This window comes from Aegilops tauschii, chromosome 5, assembly GCF_002575655.3.
Source record: "Aegilops tauschii subsp. strangulata cultivar AL8/78 chromosome 5, Aet v6.0, whole genome shotgun sequence".
NCBI classification, from domain to species: domain Eukaryota; kingdom Viridiplantae; phylum Streptophyta; class Magnoliopsida; order Poales; family Poaceae; genus Aegilops; species Aegilops tauschii.
Genome location: NC_053039.3, coordinates 289,580,668 through 289,601,145, shown reverse-complemented (window position 1 = coordinate 289,601,145; position 20,478 = coordinate 289,580,668). Strand labels below are relative to the sequence as shown.

The 20,478-nt window shown below is 45.4% G+C and overlaps 1 protein-coding gene across 14 annotated transcripts; it reads left to right on the top strand.

Moving 5' to 3' along the window:
- The first annotated feature begins 12,805 nt into the window (after nt 1-12,805).
- Nucleotides 12,806-19,655, top strand: LOC109780793 (BTB/POZ domain-containing protein At5g47800). Of its 14 annotated transcripts, none has more exons than XM_073500239.1 (8): nt 12,808-13,204; nt 13,322-13,467; nt 14,395-14,484; nt 15,904-16,010; nt 16,140-16,209; nt 17,586-17,987; nt 18,066-18,836; nt 18,921-19,655. In XM_073500239.1, exons 4-8 carry the CDS (start codon nt 15,952-15,954, stop codon nt 19,341-19,343), a joined length of 1,725 nt encoding a protein of 574 aa, XP_073356340.1. In that variant the 5' UTR covers nt 12,808-13,204; nt 13,322-13,467; nt 14,395-14,484; nt 15,904-15,951; the 3' UTR covers nt 19,344-19,655. The 14 variants fall into 14 exon arrangements, with proteins under 14 accessions (XP_020194962.1, XP_020194965.1, XP_020194963.1 ...); XM_020339377.4 differs by adding an exon at nt 17,402-17,508 and having other exon boundaries at nt 12,859-13,467; XM_073500243.1 differs by lacking the exon at nt 14,395-14,484 and adding an exon at nt 17,402-17,508 and having other exon boundaries at nt 12,898-13,204.
- The last annotated feature ends 823 nt before the right edge of the window (nt 19,656-20,478 follow it).

Here is a 20,478-nt window from a genome sequence, read left to right as displayed (position 1 = left end):
AATACCGTGTCCCTAGCTAGTAAGCCTCTTAGACTAGCTCGTTGATCAAAGATGGTTAAGGTTTCCTAACCATAGACATGTGTTGTCTTTTGATAACGGGATCACATCATTAGGAGAATGATGTGATGGACAAGACCCATCCGTTAGCTTAGCGTATTGATCGTTTAGTTTATTGCTATTGCTTTCTTAATGTCAAATACATATTCCTTCGACTATGAGATGATGCAACTCCTAGATACTGGAGGAATACCTTGTGTGCTATCAAACGTCACAACATAACTGGGTGATCATAAAGATGCTCTACAGGTATCTCCGAAGGTGTTTGTTGAGTTGGCATAGATCGAGATTAGGATTTGTCACTTCGAGTATCGGAGAGGTATCTCTGGGCCATCTCGGTAATACACATCATAAGAAGCCTTGCAAGCAAAGTGACAAAAGAGTTAGTTGTAAGATGATGTATTACAGAACTAGTAAAGAGACTTGCCGATAACGAGATTGAACTAGGTATGAAGATACCGACGATCGAATCTCGGGCAAGTAACATGCCGATGGACAAAGGGAATTACGTATGTTGTCATAAGGTTCGACCGATAAAGATCTTCGTAGAATATGTAGGAGCCAATATGGCCACCCATGTTCCGCTATTGGTTATTGACCGGAGAGGTGTCTTGGTCATGTCTACATAGTTCTCGAACCCGTAGGGTCCGCACGCTTAATGTTCGTTGAAGATATAATGTTATATGAGTTATATGATTTGGTGACCGAATGTTGTTCGGAGTCCCGGATGAGATCACGGACATGAAGAGGAGCTCCGGAATGGTCCGGAGGTAAAGATTGATATATAGGACGATGATATTCGGACACCGGAAGAGTTTCAGAGTGCATCGGGTAGTCATCGGTGAAGGAAATATGCCCTAGAGGCAATAATAAAGTTATTATTTATTTCCTTATATCATGATAAATGTTTATTATCCATGCTAGAATTGTATTAACCGGAAACATAATACATGTGTGAATACATAGACAAACAGAGTGTCACTAGTATGCCTCTACTTGACTAGCTCGTTAATCAAAGATGGTTATGTTTCCTAGCCATAGACATGAGTTGTCATTTGATTAACGGGATCACCTCATTAGGAGAATGACGTGATTGACTTGACCCATTCCGTTAGCTTAGCACTCGATCGTTTAGTATGTTGCTACTGCTTTCTTCATGACTTATACATGTTCCTATGACTATGAGATTATGCAACTCCCGTTTACCGGAGGAACACTTTGTGTGCTACCAAACGTCACAACGTAAATGGGTGATTATAAAGGTGCTCTACAGGTGTCTCCAAAGGTACTTGTTGGGTTGGCGTATTTCGAGATTAGGATTTGTCACTCCAATTGTCGGAGAGGTATCTCTGGGCCCACTCGGTAATGCACATCACTATAAGCCTTGCAAGCATTGTGACTAATGAGTTAGTTGCGGGATGATGTGTTACGGAACGAGTAAAGAGACTTGCCGGTAACGAGATTGAACTAGGTATCGAGATACCGACGATCAAATCTCGGGCAAGTAACATACCGGTGACAAAGGGAACAACGTATGTTGTTATGCGGTCTGCCTGATAAAGATCTTCGTAGAATATGTGGGAGCCAATATGGGCATCCAGGTCCCGCTATTGGTTATTGACCGGAGACATGTCTCGGTCATGTCTACATAGTTCTCGAACCGGTAGGGTCCGCACGCTTAACGTTACGATGACAGTTTTATTGAGTTTTCATGTACCGAAGTAGTTCGGAGTCCCGGATGAGATTGGTGATATGACGAGGAGTCTCGAAATGGTCGAGACGTAAAGATCGATATATTGGATGACTATATTCGGACTTCGGAAAGGTTCCGAGTGATTTGGGTATTTTTTGGAGTACCGGAGAGTTACGGGAATACGTATTGGGCCTTATTGGGCCATACGGGAAAGAAGAAAAAGGGCCACAAGGGTGGCCGCACCCCTCCCCTTGGTCTGGTCCGAATTGGACTAGGGAAGGGCCCCCTTCCTTCCTTCTCTTTTTCCCTTCCTCTTTTCCTATTCCATATGGGAGGTGGAATCCTACTAGGACTAGGGAGTCCTAGTAGGACTCCACACTTGGTGCGCCCCCTCCTAGGGCCGGCCTCCTCCTCCCTTGCTCCTTTATATACGGGGGCAGGGGGCACCCCAGAGACACAACAATTGATCCTTGAGATCTCTTAGCCGTGTGCGGTGCCCCCCTCCACCATATTACACCTCGATAATACCGTTGCGGAGCTTAGGCGAAGCCCTGCGTCGGTGGAACATCATCATCGTCACCACGCCGTCGTGCTGACGAAACTCTCCCTCAACACTCGGCTGGATCGGAGTTCGAGGGACGTCATCGAGCTGAACGTGTGTAGAACTCGGAGGTGCCGTACGTTCGGTACTTGATCGGTCGGATCGTGAAGACGTACGACTACATCAACCGCATTGTGATAACGCTTCCGTTGTCGGTCTACGAGGGTACGTGGACAACACTCTCCCCTCTCGTTGCTATGCATCACCATGATCTTGCGTGTGCGTAGGAAAATTTTGAAATTACTACGTTCCCCAACAGTGGTATCAGAGCCAGGTTTTATGCGTTGATGCTATGCACGAGTAGAACACAAGTGAGTTGTGGGCGATATAAGTCATACTGCTTACCAGCATGTCATACTTTGGTTCAGCGGTATTGTGAGATGAAGCGGCCCGGACCGACATTACGCGTACGCTTACGCGAGACTGGTTTCACCGTTGCGAGCACTTGTTGCTTAAAGGTGACTGGCGGGTGTCTGTCTCTCTCACTTTAGTTGAACCGAGTGTGGCTACGCCCGGTCCTTGCGAAGGTTAAAACAGCACCAACTTGACAAACTATCGTTGTGGTTTTGATGCGTAGGTAAGAACGGTTCTTGCTAAGCCCGTAGCAGCCACGTAAAACTTGCAACAACAAAGTAGAGGACGTCTAACTTGTTTTTGCAGGGCATGTTGTGATGTGATCTGGTCAAGACGTGATGAGATATAATTTGTTGTATGAGATGATCATGTTTTGTTGAAGTTATCGGCAACTGGCAGAAGCCTTATGGTTATCTCTTTATTGCATAAGATGCAAGTGCCAAATAATTGCTTTACTTTATCGCTATGCGATAGCAGTAGTTGCAAAAGCAATAATTGGCGAGATGACCATGTGACTACACATTGATATAGATCAAGATGATGGATATCATGGTGTCATGCCGGTGACGATGGAAATCATGACGATGCTTTGGAGATAGAGATCAAAGGCACAAGATGATGATGGCCATATCATGTCACATATTTTGATTGCATGTGATGTTTATCTTTTATACATCTTATTTTGCTTAGTTTGACGGTAGCATTATAAGATGATCTCTCACTAAATTATCAAGGTATAAGTGTTCTCCCTGAGTATGCACCGTTGCGAAAGTTCTTCGTGCTGAGACACCACGTGATGATCGGGTGTGATAGGCTCTACGTTCAAATACAACGGGTGCAAAACAGTTGCACACGCGGAATACTCAGGTTAAACTTGACGAGCCTAGCATATAACAGATATGGCCTCGGAACACGGAGACCGAAAGGTCGAGCGTGAATCATATAGTAGATATGATCAACATAGTGATGTTCACCGTTGAAACTACTCCATCTCACGTGATGATCAGACATGGTTTAGTTGATATGGATCACGTGATCACTTACAGGATTAGAGGGATGTCTATCTAAATGGGAGTTCTTAAGTAATATGATTAATTGAACTTAAATTTATCATGAACTTAGTCCTGATAGTATTTTTGCAAATTATGTTGTAGATCAATAGCTCGCGTTGTTGCTTCCCTGTTTATTTTTGATATGTTCCTAGAGAAAATTATGTTGAAAGATGTTAGTAGCAAAGATGCGGATTGGATCCGTGATCTGAGGATTATCCTCATTGCTGCACAGAAAAATTATGTCCTTGATGCACCGCTAGGTGACAGACCTATTGCAAGAGCAGATGCAGACGTTATGAACGTTTGGCTAGCTCAATATGATGACTACTTGATAGTTTAGTGCACCATGCTTAACGGCTTAGAATCGGGACTTCAAAGACGTTTTGAACGTCATGGACCATATGAGATGTTCCAGGAGTTGAAGTTAATATTTCAAGCAAATACCCGAGTTGAGAGATATGAAGTCTCCAACAAGTTCTATAGCTAAAAGATGGAGGAGAATCGCTCAACTAGTGAGCATGTGCTCAGATTGTCTGGGTACTACAATCGCTTGAATCAAGTGGGAGTTAATCTTCCAGATAAAATAGTGATTGACAGAATTCTCTAGTCACCATCACCAAAGTTAGTAGAACTTCGTGATGAACTATAGTATGCAAGGGATGACGAAAGTAATTCCCGAGCTCTTCGTGATGCTGAAATCGACGAAGGTAGAAATCAAGAAAAACATCAAGTGTTGATGGTTGACGAGACCACTAGTTTCAAGAAAAGGGCAAAGGGAAGAAGGGAAACTTCAAGAAGAACGGCAAGCAAGTTGCTGCTCAAGTGAAGAAGCCTAAGTCTGGTCCTAAGCCTGAGACTAAGTACTTCTACTGCAAAGGGACTGGTCACTGGAAGCGGAACTACCCCAACTATTTGGTGGATAAGAAGGATGGCAAAGTGAACAAGGGTATATTGGATATACATGTTATTGATGTGTACTTTACTAGTGTTTATAGCAACCCCTCGGTATTTGATACTGGTTCAGTTGCTAAGAGTGGTAACTCGAAACGGGAGTTGCAGAATAAACAGAGACTAGTAAAAGGAGAGGTGACGATGTGTGTTGGAAGTAGTTCCAAGATTGATATGATCATCATCGCACACTTCCCATACTTTCGGGATTAGTGTTGAAACTAAATAAGTGTTATTTGGTGTTTGCGTTGAGCATGAATATGATTTGATCATGTTAATTGCAATACGGTTATTCATTTAAGTTAGAGAACAATTGTTGTTCTGTTTACATGAATAAAAACCTTCTATGGTCATACACACCAACGAAAATGGTTTGTTGGATCTCGATCGTAGTGATACACATATTCATAATAATGAAGCCAAAAGATGCAAAGTTAATAATGATAGTGCAACTTATTTGTGGCACTGCTGTTTAGGTCATATTGGTGTAAAGCGCATGAAGAAACTCCATACTGATGGGATTTTGGAATCACTTGATTATGAATCACTTGATGCTTGCGAACCGTGCCTCATGGGCAAGATGACTAAAACGCCGTTCTCCGGAACTATAGAGAGAGCAACAGATTTGTTGGAAATCATACATACAGATGTATGTGGTCCGATGAATATTGAGGCTCGTAGCAGGTATCATTATTTTCTGACCTTCACAGATGATTTGAGCAGATATGGGTATATCTACTTAATGAAACAGAAGTCTGAAACATTTGAAAAGTTCATATAATTTCAGAGTGAAGCGAAAATCATCGTAACAAGAAAATAAAGTTTCTACGATTTGATCATGGAGAAGAGTATTTTAGTTACGAGTTTGGCCTTCAGTTAAAACAATGTGAAATAGTTTCACTACTCACGCCACCTGGAACACCACAGCATAATGGTGTGTCCGAACGTCATAACCGTACTTTATTGGATATAGTGCAATCTATGATGTCTCTTACCAATTTACCACTATCGTTTTGGGGTTATGCATTAGAGACAGCTACATTCACGTTAAATAGGGCACCATCAAAATCCGTTGAGACGACGCCTTATGAACTGTGGTTTGGCAAGAAACCAAAGTTGTCGTTTCTTAAAGTTTGGGGTTGCGATGCTTATGTGAAAAAGTTTCATCCTGATAAGCTCAAACCCAAATCGGAGAAATGTGTCTTCATAGGATACCCAAAGGAGACAGTTGGGTACACCTTCTATCACAGATCCGAAGGCAAGACATTCGTTGCTTAGTATGGATCCTTTCTAGAGAAGGAGTTTCTCTCGAAAGAAGTGAGTGGGAGGAAAGTAGAACTTGATGAGGTAACTGTACCTGCTCCCTTATTGGAAAGTAGTTCATCACATAAATCTGTTCCTGTGACTCCTACACCAATTAGTGAGGAAGTTAATGATGATGATCATGTAACTTCAGATCAAGTTACTACCAAACCTCGTAGGTAAATCAGAGTAAGATCCGCACCAGAGTGGTACGGTAATCCTGTTCTGGATGTTATGTTACTAGACCATGACGAACCTACGAACTATGAAGAAGCGATGGTGAGCCCAGATTCCGCAAAATGGCTTGAAGCCATGAAATCTGAGATGAGATCCATGTATGAGAACAAAGTATGGACTTTGATTGACTTTCCCAATGATCGGCGAGCCATTGAGATTAAATGGATCTTCAAGAGGAAGACGGACGCTGATAGTAGTGTTACTATCTACAAAGCTAGAATTGTCGCAAAAGGTTTTCGACAAGTTTAAAGGTGTTGACTACGATGAGAGTTTCTCACTGGTATCTATGCTTAAGTCTGTCCGAATCATGTTAGCAATTGCCGCATTTTATGAAATCTGGCAAATGGATAAACAAAACTGCATTCCTTAATGGATTTATTAAAGAAGAGTTGTATATGATGCAACCAGAAGGTTTTGTCAATCCTAAAGGTGCTAACAAATTATGCAAGCTCCAGCGATCCATCTATGGACTGGTGCAAGCATCTCGGAGTTGGAATATACGCTTTGATAAGTTGATCAAAGGATATAGTTTTATACAGACTTGCGGTGAAGCCTGTATTTACAAAAAGTGAGTGGGAGCACTACAGCATTTCTGATAAGTATATGTGAATGACATATTGTTGATCGAAAATAATGTAGAATTATTCTGCAAAGCATAAAGGAGTGTTTGAAAGGAGTTTTTCAAAGAAAGACCTTGGTGAAGCTGCTTACATATTGAGCATCAAGATCTATAGAGATAGATCAAGACGCTTGATAAGTTTTTTCAATGAGTACATACCTTAACAAGATTTTGAAGTGGTTCAAAATGGAACAGTCAAAGAAAGAGTTTCTTGCCTATGTTACAAGGTGTGAAATTGAGTAAGACTCAAAGCCCGACCACGGCAGAAGATAGAAAAAGAATGAAAGTCATTCCCTATGCCTCGGCCATAGGTTCTATAAAGTATGCCATGCTGTGTACCAGATCTATTGTATACCCTACACTGATTTTGGCAAGGGAGTACAATAGTGATCTAGGAGTAGATCACTGGACAGCGGTCAAAATTATCCTTAGTGGAATAAGGATATGTTTCTCGATTATGGAAGTGACAAAAGGTTCATCGTAAAGGGTTACGTCGATGCAAGTTTTGACACTTATCTAGATGACTCTAAGTCTCGGTCTAGATACATATTGAAAGTGGGGGCAATTAGCTAGAGTAGCTCCGTGCAGAGCATTATAGACATAGAAATTTGCAAAATACTTATGGATCTGAATGTGACAGACCCGTTGACTAAAATTATCTCACAAGCAAAACATGATCACACCTTAGTACTCTTTGGGTGTTAATCACATAGCGATGTGAACTAGATTATTGACTCTAGTAAACCCTTTGGGTGTTGGTCACATGACAATGTGAACTATGGGTGTTAATCACATGGTGATGTGAATTATTGATGTTAAATCACATGGCGATGTGAACTAGATTATTGACTCTAGTGCAAGTGGGAGACTGAAGGAAATATGCCCTAGAGGCAATAATAAAGTTATTATTTATTTCCTTATATCATGATAAATGTTTATTATTCATGCTAGAATTGTATTAACCGGAAACATAATACATGTGTGAATACATAGACAAACAGAGTGTCACTAGTATGCCTCTACTTGACTAGCTCGTTAATCAAAGATGGTTATGTTTCCTAGCCATAGACATGAGTTGTCATTTGATTAACGGGATCACCTCATTAGGAGAATGACGTGATTGACTTGACCCATTCCGTTAGCTTAGCACTCGATCGTTTAGTATGTTGCTACTGCTTTCTTCATGACTTATACATGTTCCTATGACTATGAGATTATGCAACTCCCGTTTACCGGAGGAACACTTTGTGTGCTACCAAACGTCACAACGTAAATGGGTGATTATAAAGGTGCTCTACAGGTGTCTCCAAAGGTACTTGTTGGGTTGGCGTATTTCGAGATTAGGATTTGTCACTCCAATTGTCGGAGAGGTATCTCTGGGCCCACTCGGTAATGCACATCACTATAAGCCTTGCAAGCATTGTGACTAATGAGTTAGTTGCGGGATGATGTGTTACAGAACGAGTAAAGAGACTTGCCGGTAACGAGATTGAACTAGGTATCGAGATACCGACGATCAAATCTCGGGCAAGTAACATATCGGTGACAAAGGGAACAACGTATGTTGTTATGCGGTCTGACCGATAAAGATCTTCGTAGAATATGTGGGAGCCAATATGGGCATCCAGGTCCCGCTATTGGTTATTGACCGGAGACATGTCTCGGTCATGTCTACATAGTTCTCGAACCCGTAGGGTCCGCACGCTTAACGTTACGATGACAGTTTTATTGAGTTTTCATGTACCGAAGTAGTTCGGAGTCCCGGATGAGATTGGGGATATGACGAGGAGTCTCGAAATGGTCGAGACGTAAAGATCGATATATTGGACGACTATATTCGGACTTCGGAAAGGTTCCGAGTGATTCGGGTATTTTTCGGAGTACCGGAGAGTTACGGTAATACGTATTGGGCCTTATTGGGCCATACGGGAAAGAAGAAAAAGGGCCACAAGGGTGGCCGCACCCCTCCCCTTGGTCTGGTCCGAATTGGACTAGGGAAGGGGGGCGCCCCCTTCCTTCCTTCTCTTTTTCCCTTCCTCTTTTCCTATTCCATATGGGAGGTGGAATCCTACTAGGACTAGGGAGTCCTAGTAGGACTCCACACTTGGTGCGCCCCCTCCTAGGGCCGGCCTCCTCCTCCCTTGCTCCTTTATATACGGGGGCAGGGGGGCACCCCAAAGACACAACAATTGATCCTTGAGATCTCTTAGCCGTGTGCGGTGCCCCCCTCCACCATATTACACCTCGATAATACCGTTGCGGAGCTTAGGCGAAGCCCTGCGTCGGTGGAACATCATCATCGTCACCACGCCGTCGTGCTGACGAAACTCTCCCTCAACACTCGGCTGGATCGGAGTTCGAGGGACGTCATTGAGCTGAACGTGTGTAGAACTCGGAGGTGCCGTACGTTCGGTACTTGATCGGTCGGATCGTGAAGACGTACGACTACATCAACCGCGTTGTGATAACGCTTCCGCTGTCGGTCTACGAGGGTACGTGGACAACACTCTCCGCTCTCGTTGCTATGCATCACCATGATCTTGCGTGTGCGTAGGAAAATTTTGAAATTACTACGTTCCCCAACAATCGGGTCGCCGGAAGGGGTTCCGGACTCCCCCGGTAGTGTATGGACCTAATGGGCCAAGGGGGGACAGACCAGCCCACAAGGAGGTTGGCGCGCCCCTCTCCCTGGCCGCCGGCCCTAGGAAAGGAAAGGGGGAGGGCTAGCCCCTCCTGCCTTTCCCTCCACATGGGAGAAAGGAAAGGGGGGGCACCACCCTCCCCTGCCTTTCCCCGCTCACCTAGAAAGGAAAGGGGGCGTGGCTTGGGGAGGACCCCAAGTAGGATTCGGCCTACTTTGGGCACCTCCTTGGCCGCTCCTCCCTCCCCCACCTATATATATGTGGGAGGGGGGTGCCACACATAACGACGACAATCTCTTAGCCGTGTGCGGCGCCCCCCTTCACTGTTTTGTTCCTCGGTCATATTTTCGTTGTGCTTAGGCGAAGCCCTGCGGAGATAGCATCACCACCACCGTCACCATGCCGTCGTGCTGCCGGAACTCGTCCACTACCTCGCCGTCTTGCTGGATCAAGAAGGCGCAGACGTCACCGAGCTGAACTGTGCTGAACGCGGAGGTGTCGTACGTTTGGTACTCGATCGGTTGGATCGCGAAGAAGTTCGACTACATCAACCGCGTTACTAAACGCTTCCGCTTACGGTCTACAAGGGTACGTAGACACACCCTCCCCTCTCATTTCTATGCATCTCCTTGATAGATCTTGCATGTGCGTAGAATTTTTTTTGTTTTCCAATGCAATGTTTCCCAACATTTATATGTCAATGGCCCAAAAGTAATTTGTTTACCATGCCATTACTTGCTTTCGATAGAGAAGTCACTAGTGAACCTATGGCCCACGGTTCCATTCTACATTGCTCCCTTATTTACAATTACTATTTTATCGTTTGTCATATCACTATCTATCACTATTTGCTTTTAACCTTGCAACTAGAAAGACAAAGGGATTGACAACCCCCTTGCAAAGTTGGGTGCAAACATTTATTCTGTTTGTGTAGGTGATGTTTATCTTGTTAGCTTGTAGACTCTTACTAGTTCGCTTAAATCTTGGTTCTTAACCGAGGGAAATATTTTTTGCTGCTATGCTACATCACCCTTTCTCTTCGGGAAAACCAAACAACTCCTACGGGAGTAGCAAAGGGGGAAAACCAAGGTGAGACGGAAGGAAAGAAAACCAGTGTGAAGGGGTGGTGGTGGGAGGTGAGGCGAAACTAAACCGGTGAGGTGAAAATAAACCATGGATACCAGCGTACCAACTTTCCCTTTAGGAGTGGAGATGGAACAGGAAAAAAAAGGAAACCAAAAAACAAAACATAAAAAAATAAAAAATAAAACGAGTGCACGCGTTAAATGGGCCGGCCAACTTTGATTATAATTAATGTTTTGGTAAGATTTGATTTGATTTGGGTACAACTAGTGGATGCAAGGAAAGTTTGAGTTTAGTTGACATTTTCTTAACATTTGATTTGAAATTAGTTAATGCATGACTTGTTCCTGGAATGTGTCGATTTGATTGAGCTAATGCATGCATCAAATGGGTTGGCCCAAATTGGTTGTGCTTGAGCGAAGGCCATATGTAAGACGCTCGCAAGCACAATATAGGGTTGGTGGGAGGTGAGGCGACGCTATCAGCTCCCACTTTATGATTAGTGATACTTTTTTTTCGAGAGTATGCCAATGGCATACCATATTTTTATAGAAGGCAGAATAATATGTACAAGAGCCCGAACGAGGTGCGAACAAGTCGATGGGGGGACACACACCACACCTACACCCTAGAATCAAAGGCTACTCTCTCGTAAAAGCATCTAAAGCTCCAGCACCGCCGAGACCGGCCTTCTTCCAAACCTCAATCTCCTGTTGGATATCATCAGTAAGCTGCGGGGGGGGGGGACCTCTGTCGCGATCTGTTGTTGAAGACTCGTGCATTGCGTTGCTTCCAGAGAGCCCATGCGATGAGAATCACGACGGAGTCCACGGATCTCTTGGCCTTCCCTCTGAATCTACTCCTTTGCTCAAGCCACCATTGCAAGAAAGTGGCGTTTGCGTCTGGCGTGTGGATGGTGAATCTCCATGAGCTGAAACAGGTGTGCCACACCTCGCGGGCGTAGACGCACTGCATGAGGATGTGGTCCGCGTTGTCCTCATCCTGGAGACAAGTATAACAAGGGGATGGGGCGTCCTGAAGGCCATGCCGGGCACGACGGTCCGAAGTCCATAGCCGGTGTTGACAGGCCAACCACATGAAGATTTTGCATTTGAGAGGGGCCCAGCTACGCCAAATGCCACCGGCAGCCGGGGCACGTGTGTATCCAATGCAGAGCCTCGTATAGGTAGAACTGGCTGTGTATTTGCCAGAGGCATCGCAGGGCCAGTCGAACTGATCCGGCTCGTCAATGTTCCTCTCCACGGATTAGTGATACTCAGTCTTAAATCCAAACATGAAGATCATGAGTTATTTGTTATTATTTTTAAAAATAGTTGCACTTTCGTATTTGCTGGACATGGAGTATTTGATCCTGAGCTTATAGGCTCCCGCATGAACAGTAAAATTGAAAAAATAGTAGAAAATTTTAAAAAGAAAATCTTATTTTTTTTATGATGAACATTGATAAATTTTCTAACTGCATGCAAATTTTCAGGTCGAAGTGACATTCGTGGAGGTCTGGGAGCATTTTGGAGCATCGATTTTGTTATTTTTTCCCAGACCTCCACGAATATCATTTCGACCTGAAATTTTGCACGCAGTTGGAACATTCATCGATGTTCAGAAAAAATTCAGATTTTTTTGAAATTTTTAATATATTTTTCGATTTTACTGTTCATGCAGAAGCATATGAGCTCGGGACCAAAATAGCACTTTCGGTATTTGCTATTTTAGTTGGTTGAAATAATTCATGATTTGTGGGTAGTCAAAACGGATTATTTGCAATTCGTCCAAATAATCTTAGGTTCTCACTATTTTCTCCGAAAACTTTGCATGCAAGTCTTTACAACTCAGCAGTATCATTCTCTCTTTTTTATGAACGTGATCAGATCTATCATAAAAGTTCACTGAAAGTATAAAGCGTCTCAAACATAACAAAAGTTATATCAAGACTCTGAAACCATTAAACGACCATTACTGCCGCCGGAACGAGCCGCCGACACGTCGCTCCCCTACTGGATTCTTTACGACTCAGCAGTATCATTGTGCTATAAATCATGAGTGCTAGTGTCGTGATATTTTTTAGCGGGTACTTAATGTTGTGACTTAGATCCCGGAGGGGCAGAGCAATATCAACCATTAGATCATGTAGAGTCGACGGCTCGTATCCGTTTGGGTTTTACGAAATAAAAGCTGGAGCTGTAGAAAGGATCCGCTGCACTATCACGAGATCCACAAGGAGAGGAGAGGAGAGGGAGAGGAGAGAAGCTATATAGTAGTAGTACTACTCGTAGGAACAAATTAACTGTGTGTTGCCGTGTTAACCATTCATTGAGAGACCAACAACACCTCGATCAAGATCAACTCGGGTTTTCCCCCGGGGCTCATGATGCTGCTTTTTTGGCCTATTGGGATCGGGAGCGACGTCGATCGAACCTAGTGATGGCAATAATACACCAGCTATCCTCCGATCCGCCGAGTTGTGGGGTCAACAAGATCCTGGACCCTCTCCCTCCCTCCCTCTCCCCTTTTCTATTCCTCTCTCTTGATCTTGATTGAAAAATTCACCTCTCACTCAATAAGTAGAGAATCTTCAGCGTCGGATATCTCTTGATTGTCAGCATCCTCCTCTTCTCCCTTCATATAACTCCCTCGACCCACTGCACTCATCTCATACTGCAACAATCCCCAACAATTCTCTCTCTCTCTCTCTCTCTCTCTCTCTCAACGCAGACGGAGAGAGACAGCCTCCAAGGAGGAGGAGGAAGAGGAAGAAGAAGAAGACTCCAACGCCTCCCCTGCAGCGTCTGGAGCAAAATTTCTGGATCTTCTAGGAACTGGACGGCGCATGCAACCGCCGCTCCTAAATCCTAATTAAGGTGCCCTTCTTTCTCTCTCCCTACACTAGCTGCAACTTGCATGCACATGAGTTTCAATTTGCATTACCAAAGAGGCCTTAGTCCCTACGGAGAGGCGATGAAATCAAAACCTCGAGATCGTTGCGACTGTGCCCATTCCTGTCCTTGGCAACAGGAAAAATATTTCTCAACCAAGAAACTAAAGTCCCTCTGAATTCTTCCCTTGCCAACTGGTGTTTTTCCTTAACAATTTTGAAGTCTTTTATTTTGGATGTTTATTATAGCCATTAATTTTAGAGATATAATATATTAAAAGAAAATCCTCCATGGAGTGCCCCATACAGGAAAAAGTGCGTGCAATGATGCATGCTTGCCGTCCACATGTAGTAACTGCCTTGTCTCCATTTCTTTTTCAGTTTCCACCTCATCTTTATTATGAGAAAGAAACGGGGATGCATTCTGCATTTTTCTTCTCCCATTTCCATTTTCCAGTTCATACATTGAATACTGCTTGTACTGCCTAATTTCGCCAGGGCAGACACCAGCTGCAGAAACATTAAGCCCATGTGTTGCATGGTCCTTGGCTTCCATCATGCAACCAACGACCCCTCTCCTTCCTCCATTGAATCTGCACATTTCGTGCTAGCTGCACTTGACGTTTCAGTCCACTAGTTAATCAGTGAGTTCATTCGGAATTACACGAAAAAGACTGGCCCGTTGAAAGGCGTCGCCGTCTGGGAAAAAATGGAACTACTGTTCATTTATATATCTGTTTGATAAAAGGAAATTCCAGGTTTTAATTGTAGGTGCTCAATCAAACTCCATATATCCATGTAGTTAGGTAGTGAGTAGTGACCATATGGCAAAGGCTGCAGCACTTGCACACCCTGAGGCCTGCATACATAAATGGACAGTGAGATGATGCCAAGTTGCCAACATCTTGTGCAGAAAAGGGAGGACAGCAAAAGGAGAGGAGGAGGAAGAGCGAAGTCATGCATACATGCATGATGGGGCCTTAGGCTTGTGGTGGTGCCTGAGGTACTTACTATTCCATCTGAAACCAGCACAGAGCATTGGTGCCATACATATATCACCACTGTTTGTTCTCTTGCCTTTTCCATGCCACACTGCACCTCTCTCTCTCTCTCTCTCTCTCTCTCTCTCTCTCTCAATGTCTATGGTACAAGCTGGAGTTTGGTGCAGCAGCATCAGGCCTCAAGGGACATTGAGTTGCATGGAGGCCCCATATGTCTTCCTTAATGCCTTGATGCTTGGGCACTCAAACAAATGCTAGGTACACACACACACACACACACACACACACACACACACACACACACACACACACACACACACACACACACGCATCACACATTGATAAACCAAACACACAGGGATCCCAAACTCCGACAGATATTCTTCTCTTGGATGTTCATTTCCCTCTCATGAAAAGCTTGTATTAAACTATATGTTATTTCACCATCAACCAGTATCTAGGTTAGCCCCCTCCCATCTCTCTAGCTCCTTTCAGGAAAATCTCAATTATCTTATCTTGGATTTTTTGCTTCCTTAAAAAGCTGCCTCCCACAATGTACCTATGTCACCAATGTGGCCTGCACCATGTCTTTGTAATGGAGGATGAGTGTGCACACAAGTCACATCAACACACCCTCAGCAGAGAGGGTGAGGTGAGCCTAATCAAACCACAGAACCCCTAAAATGCCACCATGTTTGTAGGTGTGACTAGCTGTGAAGTCATGCTTGCATAAACCCCAAGGAAATGCAAAAAAAAAAAGATCACATCAACTACACCTTTTTATTTTCTCAAAGATACTCTTCAAGGTGAAAGGCTGTGGAGAGCCTGGAAGGATGGGGCCTCGCTGCTATCAAGAAAGAACACACACACAGTGGAATGTGTGGTCCTGAAAGCTCCTCTCCCTTAGAGCATATATATACTAGCTGGGCCTGATTGTGCCTTTTCTGTAAAGGAGATCAAGAGCCACATTTTTCCATGAGCTTGAGGTTCAGCTTTTTTTAGATGGCAGATCATTAACGTTTTCTGGGCTTCTCTTTTGTTCATCAACGTTTACATCCACTTTAGCCCAATCAGCATTTTATTGGTTTTACTTCTTCTACACATGTTTATGTTTCCATTGACTTCCATCTGTTGCTTGTTTACTTTGGAAGAACTTATTTGTTGTTGAGTTGTAGACAAGGTTATGAAAACGAATTGTAACAGTGGACAGTGGTTATCTGAAACACAGGGTGGCTATATCCTGATTAATTATCTGTTTTGTTTTGGGTTGTCATAGGTTGTAACATAATAAATATTTGTTACAGAAAACTTATGTCGATTTTAGACATCTTCTGTGCTAATTATATCTCGATCGATATTCTTACAATCAAATAACTGAAAAATCACCAAACTTACTCCCTTTGCTCCGTATTTTCTTGAAGCGATCAAAAGCAGAGCACCTGTAGCAGGACATCAAGAAGTTCTAGACAATGAAGTACATGAAGCTTGGGTCAAAGCCTGACACATTCTACACCGAACAAGCCGTCAGGTAAATGTGCAAATTTTCATCTTTGCAGTCAATAGTATATCTACAGAGTGTCACATGTTAAGAGAGGGGTTAGCCAATGCAACATTACAGTGTCAATAATTAATACAGGGTTTACTTATGGCTTGGCAGGTCAGTAGTGTCAGACATACCTGCTGATCTTATCATACATGTCAACAATACAAAGTATCAACTGCACAAGGTATGTTTCCTCATAGATATACCTGCTGATCTTTTTGAATTTTCAGGCAAATATGTACTTGTCATAAGAATTATAGCCCCACAAGTAGTTTATATGAATATTAAGTCACCTAAAATACCTTAAGTTGTCACCAAATCCTTCGCAAGGAACTTCGTCACGGAAAAGATTTTATTCCACATCAAAGCCCTAAAGTTGATAAAAAAGAAGTGTACTTGATCATCGACTCTTGTCGTACACACACGTATAAAGCCTTACAGATCCTATGGCCACATTACCTTAGCTTAGTGATTACTCTGAATTATTATAGCATGAAACTTCCTCATCTAGTTTCATCTTCTTCAGATAGTTTATGGGCTCACATGTTCTCCTTTAGCATTTTATTTCCTCAAGATATGTCACCTGTGACCTATGATGGTACGAACTAAGGCGCCTTTACTAGGCCGTTCGCCGCTCGCAATGATTAGCAAGCATCGATCAAAGCCTAATCATGACTTCAAACCGACTCTATATTTGTTTAATCATTCTTTCCAAATGACAAACCTACATCGGGTTGGGTTCATAGGACCGAGGATTTGATTTACCAGGATTGTCAAGGTTGAAGCATAAATAATGTGTGCCGCTCCCTTTTCAGATCCACGCTTGAAAAGCTTCTTGTAAATAACATGCAAACCTAGTAAGGTGTTAAGCAAGTATGGAGAATAGGGTGAATTTCTCTTTGGTCATCTGTCCTGAATGTCACTAGTTATTGACTTTGGGCCTTAGTGATGCATGTGCACTGCTCTCCTGAAGCTCTTACTTCAGATCTGTTAACAAATTTTGGTTTTGGCTAAGATCCTGGGACTAGTTTAAGTCACACTATCAGTAAGGTTCAGATTCAGTGAAGTGTATTGTTCTGCATGAAACACAAAAGAAAACGGGGCATAATTAGGAGTAGAACTTCAGCAGTGATTCTAACTTGCCAGGAAAGTTCAACATTACTTGTCTCTTTTTTAAAAAAAACATAAATTTCGCTCAGATACTATTTTGCAAGGATTGCATTTACCTTTTTGCATTTGAATTTTGGGGTAATTTGTAATAGAGTGGGTCTGAATTGTTGCCTCAGTGTTATTTTCAGTTTCTCCATAGTGAAAAGGAAAATTTTGGACAACATGATGCCTCTTGGTTAACAACTTACAAGCATTTTTTTTCTCAGATTTTCAGGATTAATATCACAGTTACACACCCCCAAACAAAGAGTGCGAGAAGAAAGAAAATGCTAGTCCTGAGTCTTGACTCTTGACACGAGTACAAGTTGTAGTTGTAGGGCAGCTAGCAATTTTGGTCGTTTCCCATTTCCAATGTCCAGCCTCTTGATTTCAGGTGTTTTTACCCTGTAGTTCCCCCTGCTGCTCAAGTGCGGCCTCCTGCAGCGCCTCTGCTCCGACACGGAGGCCGACGAGCAGCTGCCGGTGCCGGTGGCGCTCCACGACATCCCGGGCGGCGAGGAGGCCTTCGAGATCTGCGCCAAGTTCTGCTACGGCATCGCCATCAGCATCAGCGCCAGCAACTTCGTGCCGGCGGCGCTGGCGGCGCGGTTCCTCCGGATGACGGAGCACGTCGCCAAGGGCAACCTCGTCTCCAAGCTCGACACCTTCTTCGAGTCCTGCGTCCTCCACGGGTGGAGGGACTCCATCGCCGCGCTGCAGGCGGCGTGGCGGATCTCCGGCTGGTCCGAGAGCCGCATCGTCCAGCCATGCGTCGACTCCATTGTCGAGAAGATCCTCCTCCCGCCCTCCCAGGTTTGTTGGCAAGCCGCTGTCGATTTGCGGCGGTTCATTTGGCGCCAAGATTTGAATAGTTTTTTTCTCTGTGTGCAGGTCGCGTGGTCGTACACGTACACGAGGCCGGGGTACGCCAAGAGGCCCCACCAGTCGGTGCCCAAGGACTGGTGGACGGAGGACATCTCCGAGCTGGACATCGAGGTGTTCCGCTCGGTCGTCTCCACCGTGCGCGCCACGCGCATGCTCCCGTCGCCGCTCATCGGCGAGGCCCTGCACGTCTACGCCTGCAAGCACCTCCCGGACCCGCTCTACACCGGCGGAAGCGCCAACGGCCACGCGTCTCAGAGTCAGAGCTCCTCCTTCACGGCGGCGGCGGCGGCGGCTGAGGAGGCGCTCGCCAAGCAGAGGCGCGTGCTGGAGACCGTCGTCACCATGATCCCCGGCGACGTGGGCTCGGTCACGGGACGGTTCCTCCTCCGGTTGCTGCGTGTGGCGAACTACGTCGGCGCGTCCTCGTCGACGCGCGCGCAGCTCATCCGGCAGGCCGGGTCCCAGCTCGACGAGGCCAAGGCGGTGGACCTGCTCATCCCGCTGCCGTCGGACCCGCAGGCGTACGACGTCGGCGCGGCGGAGGCCGTGCTGGAGTACTTCTTGGCGCAGTTCCAGCGGCCGGCCGCTCCCGACGAGCGCCGGAGGATGAGCGTCGCCATGGAGAAGGTGGTCAGAATCTTCGACGAATACCTTAAGACGATCGCCCTCGACAGTGAGTTTCCCATCGGCAAGTTCATCGACCTGGCCGAGTGCCTGCCCGGCATCGCCCGGAGCGACCACGACGGCCTCTACCGCGCCGTCGACACCTACCTCAAGGTCACAAACTGAAAAAATGTGTCAAGTTTTATGAGATGATCCCTCCCACCTAATCGGATTTGGTTCATCGATCCATGCGTGCAGGAACACCCGGACCTGAGCAAGGCGGACAGGAAGCGGCTGTGCCGGTTGATCGACTGCCGGAAGCTGTCGCCGGACGAGCGGGCTCAGGCGGTATCCAATGACCGGATGCCGTTGCGGACCATCGTGCAGCTTCTATTCGTTGAGCAGGAGAGAACAATCGGCGCGGGCGGCAGCCATAGCGTCGCGCCACCGGACCGGGCCTCGGTCGATGCCGTCTCCAGGCTCGCGGCAACAGGCAGAGAGGACGAAGCGGCGGCCATGGACCACAGGTCGGACGTGCACCGGCCGCGGCGGGCCGGCCATGAAGAGCGCGCCCAGGGCGAGGCGGCTGCAATGACGAGGTCGCTATCGGCGTCGACGAAGACGGCGGCGAGGAAGGACAGGACGGTGGAAGAGCGGGGGAGCAGGCTGAGGAACAAGTGAAGCGTAGTAACTTGCAAGGAGCTTAGAATTGATGGCCATGGATGAGCTCCCGAGGAGCGCGCATGGCCAACTTCTTGCTTCTGATCCCTTCCCAATTTGTTGGCATGCATACCTGTGATTCTTGATCATTTTTCTTACTCGTATTGGTTTCAGTGCATCCCATTTTTTCGGTGGGAGATGTGGGGGGCGTCATGGTTGAGAGAGGGGTACATTTTTGTAATTAAATTAATGGATGGAGGAATAATAATCGAGTGGCTATAATCATACAATCTAGGAGTAGCTCACTAATCAAAGCTGTCCTTCATTCTTGAACTGCATTTAGTTCTGAGATGTTCAATTGATCTGATCATGCAACAAACTGAATGTATTGACCAGCAAATAGCATCGGGTTCTTTTGCTTTCTTGGATGCCCCCGAGACCTCCTCTGCACGATGGCCGTTCAGGACGCCTCTGTGACTGTCGGGCCCTGCCGTCTGTTGGATAATTAGCAACTACTGAGTGCCAAAGGCCAGTACATATACAGATGTGGTAAAGTGCAGAAAAGCTCCTTATACATTGGGGATGTACAGAAAGGATCTATACACATCTAACAGCCCCCCTCAAACTCATGGTGGGTCAACAACACTGAGTTTGGAGAGGAAAAAGGCATGCTGCGCTCGAGTCTGTGCCTTCGTGAAGAAGTCCGCCAACTGTAACTCAGAGGGCACATAGTGGAGAGCGAGAGTGTGATCCTGCACAGCAGCACGCACAAAAAGTGGGCATCCACACCGATGTGCTTGGTGAGCTCATGCTTCACGGGGTCACGCGCAATACTGATAGCACCAGTACTGTCTGACAGTAAGGGGGTCGAGGTAGTAGCAACACACCAAAATCCTCAAGTAACCACCGTAACTAGATCACCTCAGCCGTCAACATAGCCATGGCTCGCAACTCAGCCTCTGTACTCGAGTGAGAAATTGCAGTCTGTTTCTTTGTCTTCCAGGCAATAAGAGAGCCACCAAGAAAGACACAGTAAGCAGACAGCGAGCGTCGATCAGTGGGATCGCTAGCCCAGGTAGCATCAGAGTAGGCCTGGAGCTCAAGAGAGCTGGAGCGGGGAAAGAAAAGACGCTGAGAGATCATGCCATGAAGATAT